The following is a 21349-nucleotide window of genomic DNA, read 5'->3' on the forward strand; positions in this document are numbered from 1 at the left end:
CATTCGTCTGTTCAACACAACACTGTTCAGTCTGCTCAGTCATCCCCAACACACTGACAGAAGATTGTGTCTGCAGATTCACTTTTTAGAAACATCAGGGCATCTATATTCCTCTACAGTCAGGCCTTAGGTACCACCTCGAGAACGAGAACAAAGGTTTCTATGTTTATTTTGTGTGAAAAAAAAAAACAAATCCTGTGTAAAGGGATTATTTAATTCTGTTTGTTTGTTATAGCTTCCCCCTGCACTAGACTAAAACTAGCCAACTGTATGTACGAACCAGACTGGGAGTCGTTATCTAGTTAATGGGAGACTCTTTTCCTGTCTCAGTCACATAATCATTATCATAAACTACCACAGCTGACACGCTTAATGTCCTCTTTTAAAGTTCAAGGCAACAAATAGTCCTACCTGAGATCCTTTTAGACAGTTTTTATCATTAAACACGTGCCATGACTTCAGCAATTATTGTTCCATTTCAAAGCAATAAAAATGTAGCCGTACCTCGTAAATCTAATAACTGGAGCCAAAACCATCAATTTAAACTCTCTTAGTCCCAGCGAGTTAGATGTTGAATTATGCATTGGTGGATGGCACATCTGGGTTGACTGACAGGTTACATTAAAATATTTTTACATATTTTTATGTTCCTGGATTGAAGATCTACAGATGCAGTTTGTTTTTAATAAGTCCAGCTAATACATTCATAAATAATAAGCCAATTAGACAAATGGCAGAAAGTCAACCAGCATCATTTTGACCCTTTTCTTTTGAAGAAGAAGAATTTTCTGTTCACTTATACTGTGTCTACACAGAATTCATCATTTGTCTCAAACAAGCATCATCTATTTCAATCAAACCAGGTATCTTCACAGAACGTTTAACAGCTCACGTTTACACTGAAAGGTATTTCTTTACCTCAGATCTGTTTTCATCCGTTTCAAGTTTTAGCTACAGCTACAGCTCATGTGGCCATGAGTTCCTCTAAAATGTGGATGACCTACAATTAAATGCTGTGTCTGAAAGCCTCCACACAGACAGAGTGTAGATACAGTTTAATCTTTTGTCAATATTAACATTTGACAATCGTGATGGAAGCTGACACAAACAATCAATAAATAATCAGCGTATTAATCACAGGTTGGAATAATAATTAGTCACAACCGTAGCCCAGTCAGACTCCAAACTTTACCTGTTGAAACATACATTTTTTGAATAATGGAGCAAAAAAATAAGATTTTATCAAGTAAAATGATTGAACCCAAAAGAGAGATATTTAATAATTATATTAATATTTCCTATTCCTTTGCGATTTGTTTTGTGTTTGCGCAATTCCCCTCAATATTGTTACAACACAGTTGGGAAACTTGTTTCCACACAGCTAATTAAATAGTTTGTTGTATTGCAGAGACAAATGTGCATAAAGCACCACCAGCTTTGCCTCTAGTTTTTCCCATATGTGCTATTGCAAGAAAAAAAGTAGCCGACAGCAGGCCTCCTCGCCTTGTCCCCATAGACTAGAAGCCCACAATAATGGAACAACCTGTAAAAACTGCTGAAGGGACTCCTCCAACTGCAAAAAAATAGTTTTAATTCATGGAGGTTTCTTATTTTAAAACTTTCCCAGCATCTCCAAATGTGACTTGCGTTGGTTGATCATCACAATGTGAAGTCTACGGGCTGAGCTGGAACATAAGGGGAAGGCTGGCGGGGGACCACTAACGCACATGTGTGGTGGTCCAGACATCACGGAGACAAGCTATAAAATGTTTCTGTCTCACGCGCCAAGCGAGCCATTTCCATTTCAAGTGAGTGCCGTTTGAATCTGGTATCCACTTCCTACAATACATCATAACACAAAGCCGTAACATCACTGTTCTTCTTGTCAGACTTACAAACGAGAACTCCCATCTGATCCTGCACTTTAGCTTGTTGAACAAGCGACTAAGCAAACGTTCGCTGGAGAAAAGTGCACCGTATATTGAATGCAGCATTACTATTCAGTACCACAGCTATCCCCCTGCTAATACGTGTCTGCCACTAGGTTGTAAGCTGCAGGGCAAGTTTGTTTACTTTGTGTCTTGCTGTCCGGCTGCTGCCAGTCAGACGCAGACACTGATATGCGCCCTGTTGAGAATGAGCATTTCAGATTTATTTAACAGTTTAAAACTCATGAGAAGGGGAAAGAAATAAATTGAAATTAAGTTAAGGTGTTTTATTCAGGTGGTCAGTAATTGATTGCTCACTAATTCACATTCACACGTATGTCTGTTTGCACCAATGTACCCATAACCACACTTTACACCCCTCAAACCGGGTGGTTGAAAACATCTAGTTGACATTCAGGGTACATAAAAGAGGATTGTGTCTGCAGATGCATTTACATATTTTGGATTAACATGGAAGAATCCATCTCCAGTGAACAAATTGCACCCTCATTTTTGACACATGAATGCTTCTCGGAAATCTGACCACCTCCTTGCATGGCACTGAATGTACAGTGACTTTTTGTTCACGCCCATGGTATTTACTGTGCTTCATCTTGTACAGGAACAAATTCAAACAGCAAATGTTAAGTACCGGACACAAATTGTAAATGCTGCATCCTTAGTTAAATTCTAGTTTCGTATGCAACAAGGACATTTTAAAGTCATCACCGCACACTCAAATGTTCAGTCATCATTTAATCTGTTATCACTGAAGTGGCTTTAACATGTAGATTATGTGACAATCCTTTCATAACATTCACATCTCACTTGAACACGTCTAAAAGAAACAAATGACTGAAACAGAAAACTAAAGCCACCCGAGTGTTGATGTCACTTTGGCAGATTAATCGGTCACAGTACGAGCAGTTTATTTCCCAGTTGCCAACAACGGCAGCTTTATTCACAGCGGACAAGAACGACGGTAAAAACATTCCTGTGAAGGCTTTTGTTATTTATTTTTTCTTCTGCAGTGTATTTATGGACCATGTAATGTTTGTTCTGTTTTTGAATGGTAACAGTGTACTTTACATGAAATCAATCTGGGGAGGTTTTATTTTTTCCAGTTTTACTTGAATTGATTGATGATTACGTCTGTAATCCAAATTTGTTTGATACAATAAAACATTTAAATTGGTGATTGGTTGCTTTTCTTTCACCCTCATCCAGGAACAGTTTATGAATCCTCCAAGCATCCGCTCCGTTTGACAGTTTGTTTGACAATCAGCGTCACCTCAAGTGCCGGAAGCAGAGAAAACCAGAATCTACTTTCCTTTTAAGATGTCAGAAAAAAAAGAGTTATGTTAGTGGAGAGTCTCCAAAAAAAAAAAAGTTAAACCTGTCCTCACACCGCTGTTCGTGTGTTTAGTTGAGGTTGATCTGGACTATACCCTAAAAATAGGCGCTCTTCTATTAAATTATTCAATGTACTCAGGGCCGGGAGCATAAAAACACATGCATTTTTCATAAACAAGTCAAGAATTTTAATACATTTTGTAACTCCGCAGCAACTTAAGCTACATGTGATATTTATGCTTAAAATCTCAGTTGCTATTTAAGGTAGTCTGTGTGAGAGCTGCAATTTCTATCGCATAATTGTGTTAAAGCAAAGGCTGTATGACTAAAGGCTAATAAGTTGCAGGATCGGTTGAAACTCAAAGCTCAACGTTGCTGTTTTTGCACCACACATTAGCATGTCGAAGACTGGTGGTTCCTACAGCCGATACTGCATTTGGGATTAATACCGATTTTCATGTGTCAGTTTACACTCAACAGCAACTGTTTCGTCAGCAGTTCTTCGTGCTCTTTGTTAATTTACAACCTTCCTGTTGACTCAGATGCAGAAAAAAATGACTGATGATTCCCCAATGTCACACAGTGAATAAAAGTGAAAATGCAATTTCACACTGCTGTACTGGCCACTCAAACTGAAACTGCTGAGTCCCCAGGCAACCCCGGAGGCAGGTCTGGTTTTGCTCTACGGCACCTCCTACTGGGGGAGCAGAGAACTAAGATAATTCATGACTGGAGGAGAGGCAGCTCTTTAAGGGGCACTTTGACATGATTTACGGTGCACTTTAAAGACAATGACGGGTCTAACGAGGGTTGCTTTTAAATCGCATCACAGGTCTTGTGAGATAAATGATTTCCGGTGGATCAGGAGCGTGAGCCTCATTATTATATTAAAGAACTGACAGTCTACCTCTGCTACATCCATTAATTTAATTCTTCAATTTGTTTCTTGCACCTTTGCAAAAGACAGTTGAATAAATACATTTAGTAAATATATTTATATATATTTAATTTGTCATTCTCAAAAGAAGCTCTCTAATGCATCATGTAATCCAAATTAAGTTAGTATAACTTAAGTTCAAGACCATGTAATTCTATTTCCTAGGTGTGTATAACTGTTCTCTCTGTTCACCTCACTTCTCAACTGACACCCTCCCCGTCCCTCTCTTATTTTGCCTTCACTCGTCTATGTCGTTGCAGGAACCACAAGGACACAAAACTTCTCGAGTCATTCCCTCAACCTGAGTCTGACTCGCTGGGTTTCTCCACATCTGGATGCCGCCTTTCATCTCTGCATTCGATCCCTTTGACCCCTCTCATACCCTCCATCTTCACTGGATCAATTAATGTGTGGTCTTTGTTAGTGTATATATATATAGCGTATATGCGGCTCTTTTAATTACAAGCTTGCTTTTGGTTTGCATAATAGGCCAGTGGATGTGCTGTGACTCATTTCCCAGACTGGATCAATTAATGGAAGACAAGAAATGGAGGTGAACTTAAATAATTTAACAAATCACGACAAGCAACCGCAGCCAAGCGTAAAAATGTACTTATAATAAACTACAAATGATCATACATGACGCGTTTCAGTTTTAATTCAAGGTTAAATGAGGTGGTGTACAGTTCAAACTGACAAAAGATAAAATGTTCCTTACAGGTGTTCAGGTGGCAAATTAAATTAATGACAAGGTCTACACTATTTTACATGACCAGCATGTATGTTGCATTTAAATTACTGTAGTATTCTAATCTTAAAATAAGACATGAGGAGATTTCTGTGATTATGCTGCATCTTACCTTGGGAAGATGATTTCAATCTTTCATTTCATTCAGTCATCACAATAAAAGGCGTTTGTTACAAAAAGTGACTCACTGTTAACCTCAGTTAACCATTAGAGATATCCTATGAAAAAAAAAAAAAAAGCACGTATTACAAATGAAGTCCTGTCTACTGTTTTGTATCTGTAGCGGGGTCTTGCGGGGATTTTTCTGACAGCACTTCTTGTCTGGACATTTGTTCTTTTGTCACACTGGGCTCTGAAAATCCTGGAGGAAATAGAAGATTGGAAAGAGCATTGGAAAATGTTGTTAAGCTGAAAGGAAAACAATATCTGTGTCTTTTAATCTCAACATGAGATCACCCTAAAGTTGATTTGGATAACAAATCAAATCAAGAGGACTGAGCACATTTGCAGAGCAAAGCAGCGTAGTGCCTGCCAAATCAGTCAAACATATATATCTATATATCTATATATATATATATATATATATATACATATACTGTATATATCTTGAAAGGAGAGCTTTCATTCCACTTTAGCAGAGGATGTCAAACTTTTCATAGGTGATCATTTAAATCTGAACTGTTCCAAAAAAGTGTTATCACTGCTTGTTATGTGTTGGAAAATGCACTATAAAAATAGTCTTTACTTTAACTTGTGATTTTAAACAGTCCATTCATTCAACAGACAACTTACCATTTGAGCCACTTTCCTTCCATTTAATCTTGTTGTCTTCGGTGTGTCGTGTCCAAGTGGAGCGGAAGCTCACCAGCTCAGCCGTGATGTGAGCGAGACTCCACTGCAGACCTCTGGAGCTCTCCTTCCAAAGGTTACTATTGAGAAATAACAGCACCGTCATTCCAAGACACATGTTCCCCCCAGGATGAACCTTCATGTCTTGGTGAAATCCCGACTATTAATGATTATGCTTTTGGTGCTACCATGAGTTTGCTCCATTTCTCAATCAATTCCCAGCCAAAGGTAGATATTTTTTCCTACCATAGTCAGCTACAGTGCTTGGCTAGCTGTCAGTGTTACTGTTACTGTTGTGAACATTTTGTCCTTTTGCCTCTGAAAATAGGGCATTCAGCAACGAGCTGTTTCCATGGAGTATTACTGGCCCAATATGGCCAGTGTGGCTGCAAATCATCCAGTCATTCTCATAAACTCTTATATCCAAGCACTGTTACTGCAGTGTGATCTGAATGGGTTCTGGGAGGGCTAGCACTTATATGACTTTGTCGTATGTAAGCAACCAAATGGATCAACATCCAAATGTGCTGATCATGCTTTCCAAGGAGAGATAAGGAACAGCTGCATAATAAGTGCAATGGTTAAATTGTACATGTTTCAATTCAATGCACACATCAGTGTCACTGCTCTTTATTTTAGATTTGCTGCACCTAAAATGAAATGTAGATGATGTGTTGAATTAGAGGATTGTAAGGAGTTTTTTAAACTGCAAGAAATTTTGGTGACTCGTTTGCCATCTAATCTAGCGACCATAACACGTTACTGGTTTCTAATAACGTCAGCTCCAGCTGTATGTGCATGTAGTATTCAACAAATGTTAACATGCTAACTTGATAAAAGTAGGTGGTGAACATGATTAACATACTGCACCTGCTAAACTCCAAATGTCTAAAATCCTGTTTTCATGCATCTTTCTTTTACAGCGCATTTTACAGTATGTAATATACGACGGTGTATCTTCATTCATATTTAAAACCAACTAAGTGATAAAGGTCTGTGTGTTCACCTGTGTCTGTTGCAGGGGTCTGGTGGACCTGGGTTCTCTTCCACCAAGGGAATAACAATCTTTTCAGCCATGTCCGTCAGCAGAGAGAAAGTAGGATACACAATGAAGTCCATGAAACCTGCAGGAGCAAATGCCACTGTATTACTTTAATAAGCTGTTAATGAGCTGTGAGATGGTAAAGATTGCCCAGCAGTTGCTATTATTTGGCAAAATAAATCCAAATACAGGCCAGTGATTTAAACAATGAGATTTAAAGGTCATACACTGCGTCGAAAGCATGGAGCTGTTAAAGAAGTTGCATAAAGCGTGCAACTGGGTGGCTTGTTGCAATTGAGAAGAAGAAGAAGACGATTTGTGGACAAAAGCAAGGTTTATTTTGAAAGACAACAAAATTGAATGCCAGAAACAAGAGTGTTTTGTAAGACATACCAATCTGGGACTCAGCTACTAGGGTGGTTTTTCGATCACACAGCGGAGAGAAGGGCAGGCCGAGCTCCGCCTCTCTATCACCCTCACAAAGATAGAAAGAGGAAGAGAAGATACTTAAAAGGCATCAAACACGTCACCTAAAAATAACTTTCTTTAAAAGGTTATTTTACTCCAACACGAACCAATAGAGGAGCTGCCCAACACCTCCTCTATTCTATTTCTTTTTCAAGTCCAGGCAGAGAAAATAGAAGAGTGGGAGCAACTTATTGCTGCATCACCATCCACACAATCCCATCCAGTGCTGTCGCTGGCTTTTAAAAAAGACTCAGTGGGCATCTCCTTGAAAATAACAGCACTGCAAGATTGTTTTCTTCTCACAATAACTCAGACGTCAGTACTGAGACTTTCCACGCACAAGTGGATGACTGCATCTCCTGCGGATTTGTATACTCGTGCTTCGTTTTATTTGCACAACGCTTTAATGTTTAATGTACATTTCTGTAGTTCATAGTTTAGATAGCAATCTCCCCTCAGGCGCCATTATGAGCAGAACCTGTCAACCACATCACATCTTCTGCTTTAGAGGATGGACAGATTTTAGTGTACGACTGCGTGTCCTGCTGAAGCTCGAGTGAAATTGTCAAAAGATTTAGATTAGATTTAGATTTTTGAACTTTAATCATTAACATCCTTTTGTTTATCATGATCATGATTTTGAAGGCAGCAGCATCATTTCAACAACGGCTCGTAACATCCAGTCTGGCGCTGACCGCCAAAGTACAGCTCTTCAAAGAGACTCTCCTTCTCTGACTGCCTCAGCTTTCATACCTGAGGGATTATTTATGTGGTTTTCTTTAGCTCCGACATAATAAACCCCTTTGAAGGTTTCCCACTCTCCCTTTTAGCCATTTACAAAAATGTTGAGCTGCTCACAGCGTCGAGCATTTTCACTCATCAATCATGCGGAGATAATAACGGCTCTGTCCAGTCATATAAGAATAGAAACTGGTAGGACGTGACAGAACAACAGAGAAAAGCAGGTGAAGAAAGCTTCACAGTTTACATTTACACCAATCAGGCATAACATTATCGAATAATGTGTAGGTCTCCCTTGTGCCTCCACAGCAGTCGTGACTCATCGGAGAATAGACATGGGCCTTCTGAGGGTGTCCTGTGGTGTCTGGCAACAGAATGTTGATAGTGGGGGCCTTTGGGTCCTATGGGTGGAGGGGAGGGGCCTCTGTGGATCATCCCACAGATACTTGATCAGTTTGGGATCTAGTGAATTTGGAGGCCAGGTCAACACCTTGTGTTGTTCTTCATGAATTTTGAGTTGTTCCTAAACCGTTTTTGTGTGTGTGCCTGTGTCAGGCTGCATCCTGCTGGGGATGGCTGCTGCCATCAAGGAGTGTCATTGTTGACACCCCCACCAATTGTCATTGGTTGGGGTTCTTTCTCTGGTCTAGGTGTGTGGTACATGTCTAAGTAACATCCACATGAATACCAGGTCCAAAAGTTTCCCAGCAGATCATTGAATTGTTACAAGATGATCAAAGTTCTCCTGTTGTGGCTGATCTCTGTATTTTGTGGCTAATGTGACGTACAAAAGCCGAAGACATAGAGAGCTTCATGTTCTCCCTCATCTACCACGAGCATCACAGGGTTTTATGGTGCTTAAATTGACTGATAAGCATCTTGTAACTTCTTTTCTTTTTTGAAAAAGAACTAAGCATGTGAGTACTTCTCTCAGAGGTATGGCTTTAAGCAAGGGGGTTCTTGAGACCAAATCAAGTATAAGCTAACGTCTTCCGCCACTGAGGGACCACACAAGAGAAGAGTTTGGACCTCCTCGCACCGATGATAGGACTAGTCGTCATTCACTTGCAGATCACAGCTCATAAACATGAATGACAGCCCAGTGACTTCAGCCTAACGCCAGCAGCAACAGAGAGCCAGTGGTGAATAAAGATGTGTTGAAAAGTGGAGTCACACAGGAAAAGGCCCAACCACTGGACCAGTCACACTTTATTTTTGTTAGGAGGCAAATTTTGTTATTGTTCGAGAGAGCTAATCTAGCCTTTTCTGTCTGTCTTCAACATTTCTGCAGAGGGAGAGACGCAGAAGACACGGGAGGGCGTAAATGCTGAGCTACTTCTTTATCCAAAGCAAACAGTTACGCTTTGCAAAATCATCTCGTTTACTGGTGTTGTTTACAATTGCATTACTATTGAACAAAAAATCTCAGTTGAGGAACTCAGTGTAAGAAAAGAAAAGGAGAAAAGTTCAGCCCACGTCTATTAGAGTGCATACCTGTCTGAAAAACTCCTCCATCAAGGCTTTGGTCCAACGAGAGTGCAGAGCCCAGGGCTTGGATGGATGGCTTATGTCAGCTGTGTGCAGTAACAGAGACAGCGCTTTGGGCTTGTCGATCCTGTCGGAAAAAGCATAATGCACGTCTTGTTTTTGTTGCTGCGTCTCCAGACAAAAGAGTCGACTTAAGGCCAGACAGCCCGACACCAATTTGCCGGTCTGCCTCTTCATGGAGGATATTTTCATCGGCCGAATGTGCTCTGACTATTCATTAGCTGACCTCCTGATTATACACCACAGTGTGAACAACAGCGCAGCCCATTACCGTTCCTGTTGTTGTAGACAGGATTTCATCGCCTTGACTTGGAGTAGGTGGGAGGACATGTCGGTGGACAGCACCATCTCTATAACAAGCGATCGCAGCTCCCTATAACACACACACACAAAGGCAACAGTTGACCTTGCATGATGGGAAGCGGCGGTATAGAGTAAAATAGTAGGGAGACTGGCAGGAAGACTCAATGAGGTTGTAACCTTTTTAGATTTCCTGATGGATTTTCTTGTTCCCATGGTAACACCGACTGCTAGAAAAGCCCATTACAGTATGAGGCTGTTTATCTTTAGTGTTATCTGCAGAGCTCCTCCACAAATAACATCAGTCACATGCTGAGTGGTGGATATATGAAGCAACAGCCTCCACGAATACATAAACTGTACATACACTATAAATATTTTTTTCGTGAGTGCTGACACAGATTGTTTACATCTGCTGCCAAATATGTCTAACATCGTGGCCGATGCTGACTTTTGCTTTGAACTGTTTATGTAAATTCTGTCACATCATTGTTATAAAATCCGACCTCTACTACTCTTCTCTGTTTGTTTTTTTGCAGCCACAGGAGGGACATGTGACTAACTCGCCAAGCAGCTTCAGTAACTTGATCTTTTATTGATTCTCACAGGAGAAATTTTATCTCAGGAGGTCAGAGGTCAGGGTCAGCCAGAGGAGACGCTGCAAAGTCTCGTTTAGGGAAAATTCATGGGGGGCGGGGGGGATAATTGTCCTCATGGAGTCTCTCAACATCTGTCCCTGTTTCTGTAAAATGATAGTACAAAAATCTATTGGCACACAGCTAAATCAGTTAATTTGACATAATATGGCAGTGGTTCTCTTAGTGTTAACATCTATGTTTGTGTTAGTCTGTCTTTTAATAATACTTCCTCTGTTCGTCACACCCTAGCCTAAACCCAGTCTTTACTTTTAAATCTTTAAATCCTTTTAAAACAGTTTTTTAAAGTAGTGCATTTGATGTGGATTACTTCTGGATTGATATTGCACATTGGGTGCCAGAGAGTATTTGGAGTGCATCAGCTGGACAGTCACAGGGAGGGACTGAATGAAAAATAAGCAAAGATTTTTAAGATGTTTTGAAAAACACTGGTGGTTTTGACACATAGATACCGATGTACCAGATATGAATTAAACCCCGGGGGGCCTCTTTCTTGGACCCTGTTCAAAAATGACGTGCTCACAATAAGAGGAAACTATCTGAGCAGCTACAGGGTCACTTCGTAATAAAAGTAACAGCTTGCTGCAGTGGCGTAAGAGTCAGACTATACATTACTGGGTCACAGTAAATGACGATAAACACAACAATATTACCCGCTAATGCAAATAAAGTGAAGCAGAGAAGTTTTAGAGAGGTTTTAGCAGAGGCCTGTAGGCTCTCCAAATCCACTATTTTGGGGCATCTGTGTGTACTCCTAGTTCTGTGGGCGCACAGACTCTGGAGGCTAGCTAGACCTATAATACATGCTACATGCTAGTTTCATAAATTCATGGTTTTGAATTTGCCCTTTTTTAATGGGATACTGTATATTAACCACAACAAACCCAGCGGTAGCCAATCCACAGTTTTTCGCTTCAATGAACGATTGGAATTAATTTAACAAAAAGTTTTGGTTTTGTTTCGTCAAATATCTTCAAATTGTTTTCACCGCGGTGAAGTCCTGTTTGTGCTGTTTGTTCGATGTACGCCCTTGAAATCTTTCTCATGGCTTTCTATTTTTATTTTTCAGAATATCCTCTGACTAAAAGAGAACAGCCGAGAACTTGTCACATTCAGCTGTGAAGTTGTGTAGGCGGTGAGAGCAGTCAGGTTTTTTCCCCCATCCAAACAGATCCAGGTTCAAAATGAATGAGGAACCTGGTCTATTGATGATAGTGCTGATGGAGAAGGGTTTCGTTTTCCTGTCTCTTTCTGTAATGGATTTGTCTCACCCTGTGATTGTCTTGGTCGATTGTATTTAAAGGATTTCACTGTTTGACCATAGTGACTTTTACTGTCTATATTTCAAATGTCTTAAAAAGTTTAATACTGTGGAAAAACCTGTACACAGTGATGTGGAATATGGATATAAGGACGTATAACATTTACAAATAAAACACGACAACATGACCAGAAATGTTCCAAATGTCCAGATAGTAGTAATTTTGTCATCTTACATCCATTCTTCTCTTGACAAATTAATGAAGATGTTCATCTGGTCGTTCTGCAGCAGACGGAAGGCTGCACTCAGGTGATGGCTCTCTTGCACTGACCGGTCATTGTAGATCAACGCAAACTCTGACCTGGAGGACAGACAGTGAAATGGGGAAGAGATTAAGACACAGAAATCAATAGGCTGTGACGTGTGTGTGTGTGTGTGTGTGTGTGTGTGCATCATAGCGCAGTCTAATACAGTGGCTGTTTGAGGTGGAGGAGGTGAGAATGAGATAAAGCGAGGGTCCTCAGGGAGCAGTTTAAGCGCCGTGATTGCAGGTTTGTAGTGATGAATTTGAAAGTGCTGAAGAGGGAGTGAAATGTGATAAAAACTGTCCCCATGTGGATATTAATGGCTCTGTATTGCAAGATAATTAACTAATTTGCAATCGTGCGTCCGGTAGCCATTCATTTGCATAATCTACTTTATTAGGCTGTTAAAACAGGTAACAAAGTGCAGTGTGCAAAGTTTTCCAATTAGCATTTATTTTTAAGCCTCTGTCACACGTTTTGGGTGCTAGTTTTCGAAGATTAAATATTAAAGTCATGGGTTAGTTAATTACTGCAGAGAACAGTGCAATGAAATTGTGTGAAGCACTGAAAACACATCACTATCAGAGATACAGTTTACTAAAAACTAATCTGCAAGGAACTTTTTCCTCAAGGAAATAAAAGTTTGGTTGGTTATGTGCTTTTTCGCCGTGGTCTAGACATCTGTGAAGATGCTGGAAAAGACATGAGTGGTAGTAAAAAAGCTGGAAAGATCCAAAACTTAAAGTAAGCAAACCCATTTTATGAGCTATAAAATGTTACGTGCAATCGAGAAATGTTTGGTGCTGGATGGCCCACCCATAAAGCTCTTGTAACTTTGAAAAGTACTGACCTCCAAACAGGGACTTTTTGGTCACACTGAGTACCGCCAAAGGTCCCTAGTCCCTGGAAATCTCTTTATCGTATGTGTGTTCTTCATTTATGCTGAACTGCATGCCAGTTGATGAATTCAGGTTCTGCTGAGCAGGCGTGTACTGATAAATGTTAGCAGTTAACTATAATTAAAAGGGTGTGAACCAATTGAAGCCTGTTTTGAAATATGGAAACATATTTTGTCATATTTTGGCAAATCTTTAGTGTTCTGAGCAAAAGTGCATTCTGCTGCAGGAGAGGTTTGACACTTATCTGATGCCTATTTTTTTTCCCCCCAGTGTGTAAATGTATCTCCTTTCAAATAAACTGCGAACATCATAAATCTGTAACCACCGTCAGCGTCCTTCATAAAGAAGACAACAACAACCGGTAGTCTCCTGACCCCGTAGGAGGTGAGTGTTTGACATTTTGAAATTTTGCGTGGGATATAACTTTGAGATAGTTGCTGTTTAGGTACCGTAACTAACTATGTGTTCTTTTACTGTGGACAGGCATCTTGTGCTTTCTTCCCAGAATAAAGCATGATGATGATGATGATGATGATGGGTGCCAAGAGACTGCGTTCTTCAGCTCTCCTATGTGGAAAATCTAAAAATACCATGTTCCCTCCGTGAAGATGTGTTTGCTTTCGTGCTCTAACTCTCTCTTTCTAAAACCGGATCGAGTTCTTTAAGAAGCGCCACCTTACTATTTCCACATTTCCTAAAGTCTCTTACTATTTATCAGTTTCATAACAGGATGTGGCGTATATATAGCTGCCGCTTTAGACATGGTTATTTAAGTATGTTGCAGAAATAAAGCTTACTTTGTGTGAATGTGAAAGTTATTTGTGGTTCCTGTGTGTTCGTAGTCATGGATGGCCGCAGCGAAAAGTGATGCCATCACCTCGAGCTCTGTCAGCCAGTGCTGCACGGACAAAAACAAATCAATTTTTTTTAAAAAAACAAAAAACATACTGTACATGAATATTGACTGGAGCAATAATAATTACAATTTAAAATAAATTTGTGACATGGGAATAGACTTTCCTCCTTAAATAAAACAATATTGAAGTTTGTGACTTAACAAGCAGCCGATACTTACCTTGGGTGTAAAAACTACAAATCACTTTGATTTGAAGAATAAGGCAGAAGGCATATTTTTCATCAAAACTAACTATGCATTTATTCTACAATGCACAAAGCTGCATTGTCAGGCCTTATTTAAGCTAAATGCATCCTAACATCAGCGTGCTACCATGCTCACAATGACAATCCGAACAATTCCGGAGTATTAGCAGATTTTGCAGGAATGCTGAGGCACATCAACACAATTTTTCGTGTGTTCCTGGATAACAACATTACATGTCCACTTCTGGAACAACTGTAAGAAGGACATGAGGGTAAGGAATTGGGAACAGCCAGCACAAGGGCATTGAAATCATAAGGGTCTGCATGCCTGGTGTGCATGTTTTGTCATTAATCATATCTCTAAGACTTTAATATATATAGCTTAAAAAAGATGCATCTGTGGGAGTTGCTATCTCTGTGCTGCAGTGGAGTATATCATGTCTGAACTGGCCAGCTGGTTAATATTGGCACAGGAAGGAAGCGGACTGAAGCCAGGGTTAGTAGGCTCCATGCTAGCCTTTGCTTTTGAACAAGTCATTTGGATCATAAGGATTCATTTTCTGGGGGCCATGAATATTTGCATACAAAATAATTGCAATCCATATAGTAGTTGAGATATTTTACTGGTGTTTCCAAATCCCACTAGCATGACTAAAAGCTCAGAAATTATTGTGCTCAATGGTGTGAGTGGGTGGAGTAAGGATGGCTGTTTAGCACAGCAAATGTGCATAAATCCAAAGCTGCAAATAGGCCCCAAAAGAGTAATGTTGAGCAACATCTAACAGCCCCAAATGTTTTAGGAAATGACTTTATAAAAACCAAAAGTCAAAAACCAAAACTACGTTTATGACCTTGTTCTCTATGATTCAATCAGAACAAATAGATGAAAGAACCATAGACACGTCAGTGAGGGTGTTGACAGATGGAAAGATATGTTTTGGGGCTTTTTTTTTTTTAACTTTCTTGTTCAGGTTGCCGTGAATGAGAAAGATAAGCAATAACCTTATCCTTATTCTTTAAAAAAAAATGATAAGTATCTGATGTATTAAACTGAGTGTACCACGAGTCCGGAGCGCAGCAACAGGCAGTGCAGCGTCTGGGTCACATCAGCAGCGTGAATGTGGTTGTGGTAGGGGTTGTTGTGTTTGCAGTATCCTCTCTCCAGCGCGGAGAGGAATTCTGTCAGGCACGAGATGGGTATCTGCAAAAAGCATTACACAATCAAGCTGACACTGAATACCAAAGTTTCACAAAGTTTGCATCAACAATTAAAACTGAGGCAAGCAGATGTTCTCATAAGGCTTACATTAACTTCAGCATCAGGCATTTGACTTTGGCAACTCATTACTGTATCCCTTCAAACACCACTATGTGGAAATAAATACCATATGCATGATTGTATCTACAAATTACAGCACACATTTGACACAAAAACACAGCAGTAATTATTATCTTACAGTGAGATGTTTCATCCAAAAGTGCTGACATTCTTGCAGGGCTATAATAAGTTATTGTATTATACGTACACCTGATATACTGTACAATGAAATCTAAAGTTGAAAGACCTTAAAACGACTGTTGAGCTCATATCTGGTAATCAGCTCAAAGAACAGAGTCCGTAGTGCGTGATCAGAGCTGGCCAAGTTCAACGCAAACACGTCGAAGCTCCAGCGGTCAACATCCTGAGCAGAGGGAGACGGAGAGAGATGGAGGAGAGAGAGACGGCGTTACTGATGCATACTTGTGTTGTGTATATGATCCCTCTTGTGATGTCTGATTTATTGAACAAACACACAGGGCACGTGAGATTTATGATTAGTGGTGTCTTACCCTGAGGCAGTTTACGACTGCTGCAGGTTGGTCTGGCATGGCCGCGGTGTAGGCCCTCTTGAACATCCTGGAATAATGCAATGTTTATGTTGAGTTCAGTTAAAGTTCAGATGTTGACACTGAGCAGCGAACTCGACTCAGGAGCTGTTTATATAAATCCTCTAAAGCCTCTGTCCGCTTTGGAAGGATGTTTTAAAGAGAAAAGTTGGCTAATGTTTCACAGTGAGCTGTCTGTGTTTTCTGTGGTTGTAATGGTAACAAGACGGTTTGAACTTATATTAGAGTTATAGTATAGAGAAGAAAATCACTCATTTGCAATGGGAGATGATTATTTCCTTATTTTATCGTCTTCAAGGGGCATAAATAAAACAAATACAGTAGCTGTACGACTGGCTATGTTTCTTTCCTGCAGCAGCCGCTGTTACAACCACATCCTCTTAAACTTGTGCTCGCATACGTTCACAATATTATGACCATGAAACAGACACAAAATGAACATACGTGACGTTATACCTCTCAACAAATATCCCAGCTTGCACTGCATGCACAATGCTACGAAACTTGGGCTTCTCGTCAGAGCGCCGGACGGGGCGTCGAATCCTCTGAGTGAAGGTGGACGCCAGCCAATCGGTGACCTCTGACGGCACCCCGTCTGATTGCAGCTGCTGAAGGTCATCCTCAGACTCCAGACACTGCCTGTTGGACACAGTGATTGTTAAACCCCATGAAGGCAGAGAAACAAGGGCATGGAAGGAAGCAGAAAATAATTTTGGAAGAAATATGAAAAGCTAGGGAGATTCACTCCTCTACTGTGTCTTCAGCTATGCAGATTGAATCAAAGGAAACACTCATTTTAAAGGAAGAGTTACTTATGAATCAGCTTTTGGGAGAAAGTTAAACAAGGACACTGACGCTCATTAAGAAGCTAATACCAGCAACTGTTAAGCTTAGATTAGCAGAAAGACTGAAAACAGCCTGTTTCTGTCCGAAGGTAACCAGTTAAGAATTTGCAGAAGCAGCGCACAAAGCCGATGTGGAAACACAAAGTGGGTGGGTACCAAGTTGACTTTGAGATACATTTTCCGAAACAACATTCTCTACAACTTTGGTTCCTACCAATAAATTCACCAGGTTGATAGCAGACTTGGATCGTCGAGTGAACCCAGGCGGGGCAGCTGTAGCGTTGACCTTCTATCCATATTGAGAGCTGTGACAGCGAGGCGAGCTAGTTCTTGGCAATCCCGTCATCAGTTCTGCTTATCCAAAAAAGGTTTAAAAAAAAGGCAACTGGACTTGTAGAGTTTTTTGAGAAGACGTTTCACCACTCATCCGAGTAGCTTCTTCAGTTCTAAAGGGGACTGGTGGTAAGTTTGAGGTTTAAATAGAAACTCCTACTGAAACTTGCTTGTTGTGTAAAATATGAATGGAAATTAGCTGCACCAAGTTTCAGTAGGAGTGAAGAAGCTACTCGGATGAGTGGTGAAACGTCTTCTCAAAACTCTACAAGTCCAGTTGCCTTTTTTAAACCTTTTTTAGATATACCATGACCTGGATGACTGAGAACCTTCACAGACATCAGTTCTGCTTGTTTGGCGAGGAACCATATTTGGAAACTTCCACACACGTTTTAAATTGCATCCCCGTGCCTCTCAGTGAAGTTGAGATGCGTGTGGTTCTCACTCAGCCAATCAGAAGAAGATCAAGACGACATTCTCAGGTCAAATATGGTCTGCAAGGTCCACCTCTGCATGAACGCTGAGTGTTACAGCTTCATTAGGACCCATGAAGAAGTGGCCAAATGTTGTCTAATGTGAGAACGTGCATGTTGACAAGAGCCTGAATCAGCACTTACGTTCTAATGGTCTAAATACATGTTTACATTTCTTTACCACTTAAGGGCAAGGAACCATATATGGTCATTTTATTGAACTTGATTTTCAGAATCTCCAAGTATTTCATTGAGTGCCCTGTAAGGGGTTAACGTTCGGGATGGGAAATTTGCAAGATGGTTTCCTAGGCAACCAGAGCTTGGAACATCGAGAAACTGTCAGCTACAAAGCGATGGGCGTCGAACAGATTACTTCATATTCATTCACTCCAAGGTACGTGAACAGTTTCTGTGTCTGAACTCATGCAGATGGCACCCAACTCTTCTTGTCATTTTCTCCATCTAACACTTGTCATTTTCCACTTCTGCGTCTGCTAGTAGTATTACCATAATACTCTTCTTTCCCTTCGCATACACCCTCTCCCTGTTGCCACTTGCAAAAAGTTCAAAACTCGTGGCTCTTTCCTATTTCTGCTCTTACGGGACGCCACAGTCACTGCCCATCCTCCAATGCAAACTAAAATTCACCATTTTCACAATATATCTTTTTAATTATAAGCCACTGGATAAGTACATTCACTAAATTGATATAATAAAATTGCACAATAGCAATCAGTGATAACTGATGAGCTTTGGAGGGGAACACTGCTGGTTCCATTCTGTTTGTGCTAAGCTAAGCTAACTCTCCGCTGACTGTAACTTCATATAATGTACTGACAAGGAAGTCTTTACCAGAAAGTGTATTCCTAAAATGTCACACTATGCATTTGAGGAAGTTCGTTTGTAGCCACAGACTGTGAGCTATCTGAACACATAGGCTACAGGTTCACATGGGCTATTTTGTGTAAATGGTAAAAAGGTTAAGATGACATGTTGCCAGTAGCAGTTGACAGTGCTTGAGAGTATGTGACCATTAAATATTGACTCTTGTTTTGTTCTAGGCTGTTGTAGTAACAAACCAAGAGACACTCATCAATAATGATGTTTGGGGACTTTTATAAACATGTTTTTTTTTTCTTAAAATATATTTTAAATATAAGTAAGTACTCTTATTTTGGCAATGCATACCGCTACTCTGTTTAAAGCATGATATAAGAACACGAACACATAATCTGATCCAAACTGTCGACACATTGCAGTCTGTTTCCAAAAACTCCACTTTGTGCTGACCCTTTACCTCGTTCCGTCGAGGTACACCGCCTCTAGTAAAGATGCCGTAAAATCCAGATTCTTTTTGATGTCCTCGAAGTCCACATCTTTCTCCTCCAGCTGTTTCAGCATGCTCCTCAGTCTGAAATGAAACACAATCAATTTAGGGGATGTGATGCGGAACAAAAATAAAACGGTAGATTTCCCCTTTGAATGGACTGGAAAAAGTTTCCCCTCTCGACAACCAGCGGCCATCGCTGAAAGGTTGGAGATTACAGCAGCTTGGCATCAACGTAGTCACATTAAATCACACCGGGTACAAGCAATAAAAGTTACAGCTACACAAGGAGAAAGGTCATTTAGAACAAAATGGGAGCTTTGTGCGTCTCATTCTCTGTGTTATGCCACTTTGTAAAAATGGTGTTATACAAGGATTTGATATATCTAACAGGACTTGTCATTTGTTTTGAGTGACTGACACGACTCGTACTTTATCGACAGGTTGAGAAATCCCCATGAGCAGAAAGAGTTTATTTGGAAGTGATTTAAATGCCAAGCTGTCCAAAGAAAGGGAGTGGCAAAAGGGCATCATAAGCACCAAATTTTCCATGAGAGGAAAACTTCCCATGGTTCGGGTCTTATGTAACCCACATTTTGTTAAAATGCTCTACACTAAAAAAATGCTTGTTTTTATGTTTTAATTTGTTGGACACATTCTGATGTTCTCTGAGAACACTGCTCACTCTTTGGGTTTTGAAACTCTTAATCAAATTAGGACCGAGAAGCGGAGGAAAGACATTCATCTCCTGGAGTGTAATGAGAAGCAAATGCTTGGAGGACGTGTCACCTTCAGTGTAACCCACCTGCTGTGTGTTAATGTAATCTCATCTCAGGAATCAATCCAAGAGCTTTCACTGCCGAGCGCGAAAATAATCTCAGCTCGCAAAGCTGGACTCCTTCCACTTTGATTGGATTTTTATTTTCTCTCCGTCTGTTTAAAGAGGGATTTATTTGATATTATAGCATATTTGTGCCACGGGTAATTTCTCTAAAACATTTCGCCGTGCTGTCCATATGGTGACCACAATGACTGTGCTCAAACTGTGCAAGGCCGCACCGTGGAGCCAACTCCTGCGGATGAGACGCTCACAGCTTTTCAAGTGTTTATCAAGCTGGCAGGGGCTTTCAAAAGCTGTTGAGTCATAAAAATAGCCTGTATCTGAATGCCACTGCTCACTTTCAATCTCAACTAATCTTTCGTGATAACACAGTCTTTTTTGTTTCAACCGTTCAAAGTAGAGGAGCCCCTGACAGGACGTCTGCAGGAAATTGCTCGTCAAGTGCACTCATGAAACTCTGTTTATAGAGGTAGATGACAAAGACTCCTTTGGCTCAGACTTTGTTGAATCTACACACTGCGGAGTGTCAACCTCGCTAAGTACATATCAGCACATCAGTGCAGAAGACTGAACGGCATCAGCGTTGTCAGCTCTAATCTGCATCTGTAATCTATGAAGGAAATCAGGAATGTGTGAAATCTTGGCGCAAAGAAAATGACCAAGAAGTCTCAATGGCTTCAAGCTCCGAGCTCTGCAGACTCTAATGCATCAATGTGTTAACCAAAACAAAACCACATGACCCGTCGACTCTGCAGCACATTTCCCTCCCACAGCAGAAGCATGGGCAACATGACGTGCGTTTGCTAGTTATTAAGAATAGCCACATGTAAAAAAAAAAAAACGACGGCATTTCAAAGTAAGAGGGTGCCCGTCTGTTTCTTTCACGCTACTTGTTAAGGTAAGAATACTTTCTCATGCTTTGCTTTTTCGCAGAGATCAAGATATGCAAATATGAAATGTTTTAAACCATCGCTGTTGAGCCCAGGGTGGATTTTTGAGTCACATATTTCCACTTCTGCAAAACAAGAAAAACTACTCCTACATAGAAACACAGCCTTGATGCATCAAACAGTTGCTAGTTCTGTACTTTTTAAATACATAGGAAATTTGGTAAAGTCCTCCAACCTTATGTTTGCAGCCATAGAGAGGTTAATGAATATAATCTGTACTAATCTCAAACCCCTGTCTTACCTAGAGATGGGTATCTGCAGCCTTTTCTTACGGATTCTCACCAGTTCAGCCATTCCACACTTAAGCTGTGCTCTAATTGACCCCAGAGTTCAATTAAAAAAAAAAAAGAAAAGAAAACAATAAGAATATGAAAAATTTTAAATTAGTGCAGAGAAGTTGTAAGCAGAAAAGTTCTCCAAACCACCAACGCAAACTTTGTGTGTCCTGAGACAGACTTCTGCTTCAACAGCTCTCCCACCCACTTCTGGGGGGACCTACTCCACTTCTCTCTGATTGGTTAGGCAAGCCCAAACTGTGTCAGTGTGTGCACATGTGC

At 40.4% G+C, this 21349-nt stretch overlaps 1 protein-coding gene across 1 annotated transcript; it reads right to left on the reverse strand.

Annotated features, from left to right (window-relative positions):
* Nucleotides 1–4852: 4852 nt before the first annotated feature.
* Nucleotides 4853–21101, reverse strand: LOC311487611 (dual specificity calcium/calmodulin-dependent 3',5'-cyclic nucleotide phosphodiesterase 1B-like). Its single transcript, XM_084543961.1, has 14 exons — nt 21034–21101; nt 18972–19085; nt 16480–16662; nt 15967–16033; nt 15702–15818; nt 15197–15337; nt 13833–13933; nt 12067–12192; nt 9886–9987; nt 9561–9681; nt 7251–7332; nt 6822–6939; nt 5759–5895; nt 4853–5327 (listed from the first exon to the last, which is right to left on the reverse strand). Exons 1-14 carry the CDS (start codon nt 21084–21086, stop codon nt 5230–5232), a joined length of 1560 nt encoding a protein of 519 aa, XP_084400087.1. The 5' UTR covers nt 21087–21101; the 3' UTR covers nt 4853–5229.
* Nucleotides 21102–21349: the final 248 nt, after the last annotated feature.

Source organism: Chelon labrosus, assembly GCF_963514085.1.
Source record: "Chelon labrosus genome assembly, chromosome: 4".
NCBI classification, from domain to species: domain Eukaryota; kingdom Metazoa; phylum Chordata; class Actinopteri; order Mugiliformes; family Mugilidae; genus Chelon; species Chelon labrosus.

Bases quoted from the DNA above. Each gene is read 5' to 3' on its own strand.
- LOC311487611 (XM_084543961.1), bottom strand. From the start codon at position 21,086: ATGGCTGAACTGGTGAGAATCCGTAAGAAAAGGCTGCAGATACCCATC. The intron at 13,934-15,196 runs GTACACTCAGTT...TTGTCCGTGCAG, and splicing joins TGCTGCGCTCCGGACTCGTG to CACTGGCTGACAGAGCTCGA. The intron at 9,988-12,066 runs GTAAGATGACAA...TGTGTGTTATAG, and splicing joins TTGTCAAGAGAAGAATGGAT to GGAGCTGCGATCGCTTGTTA.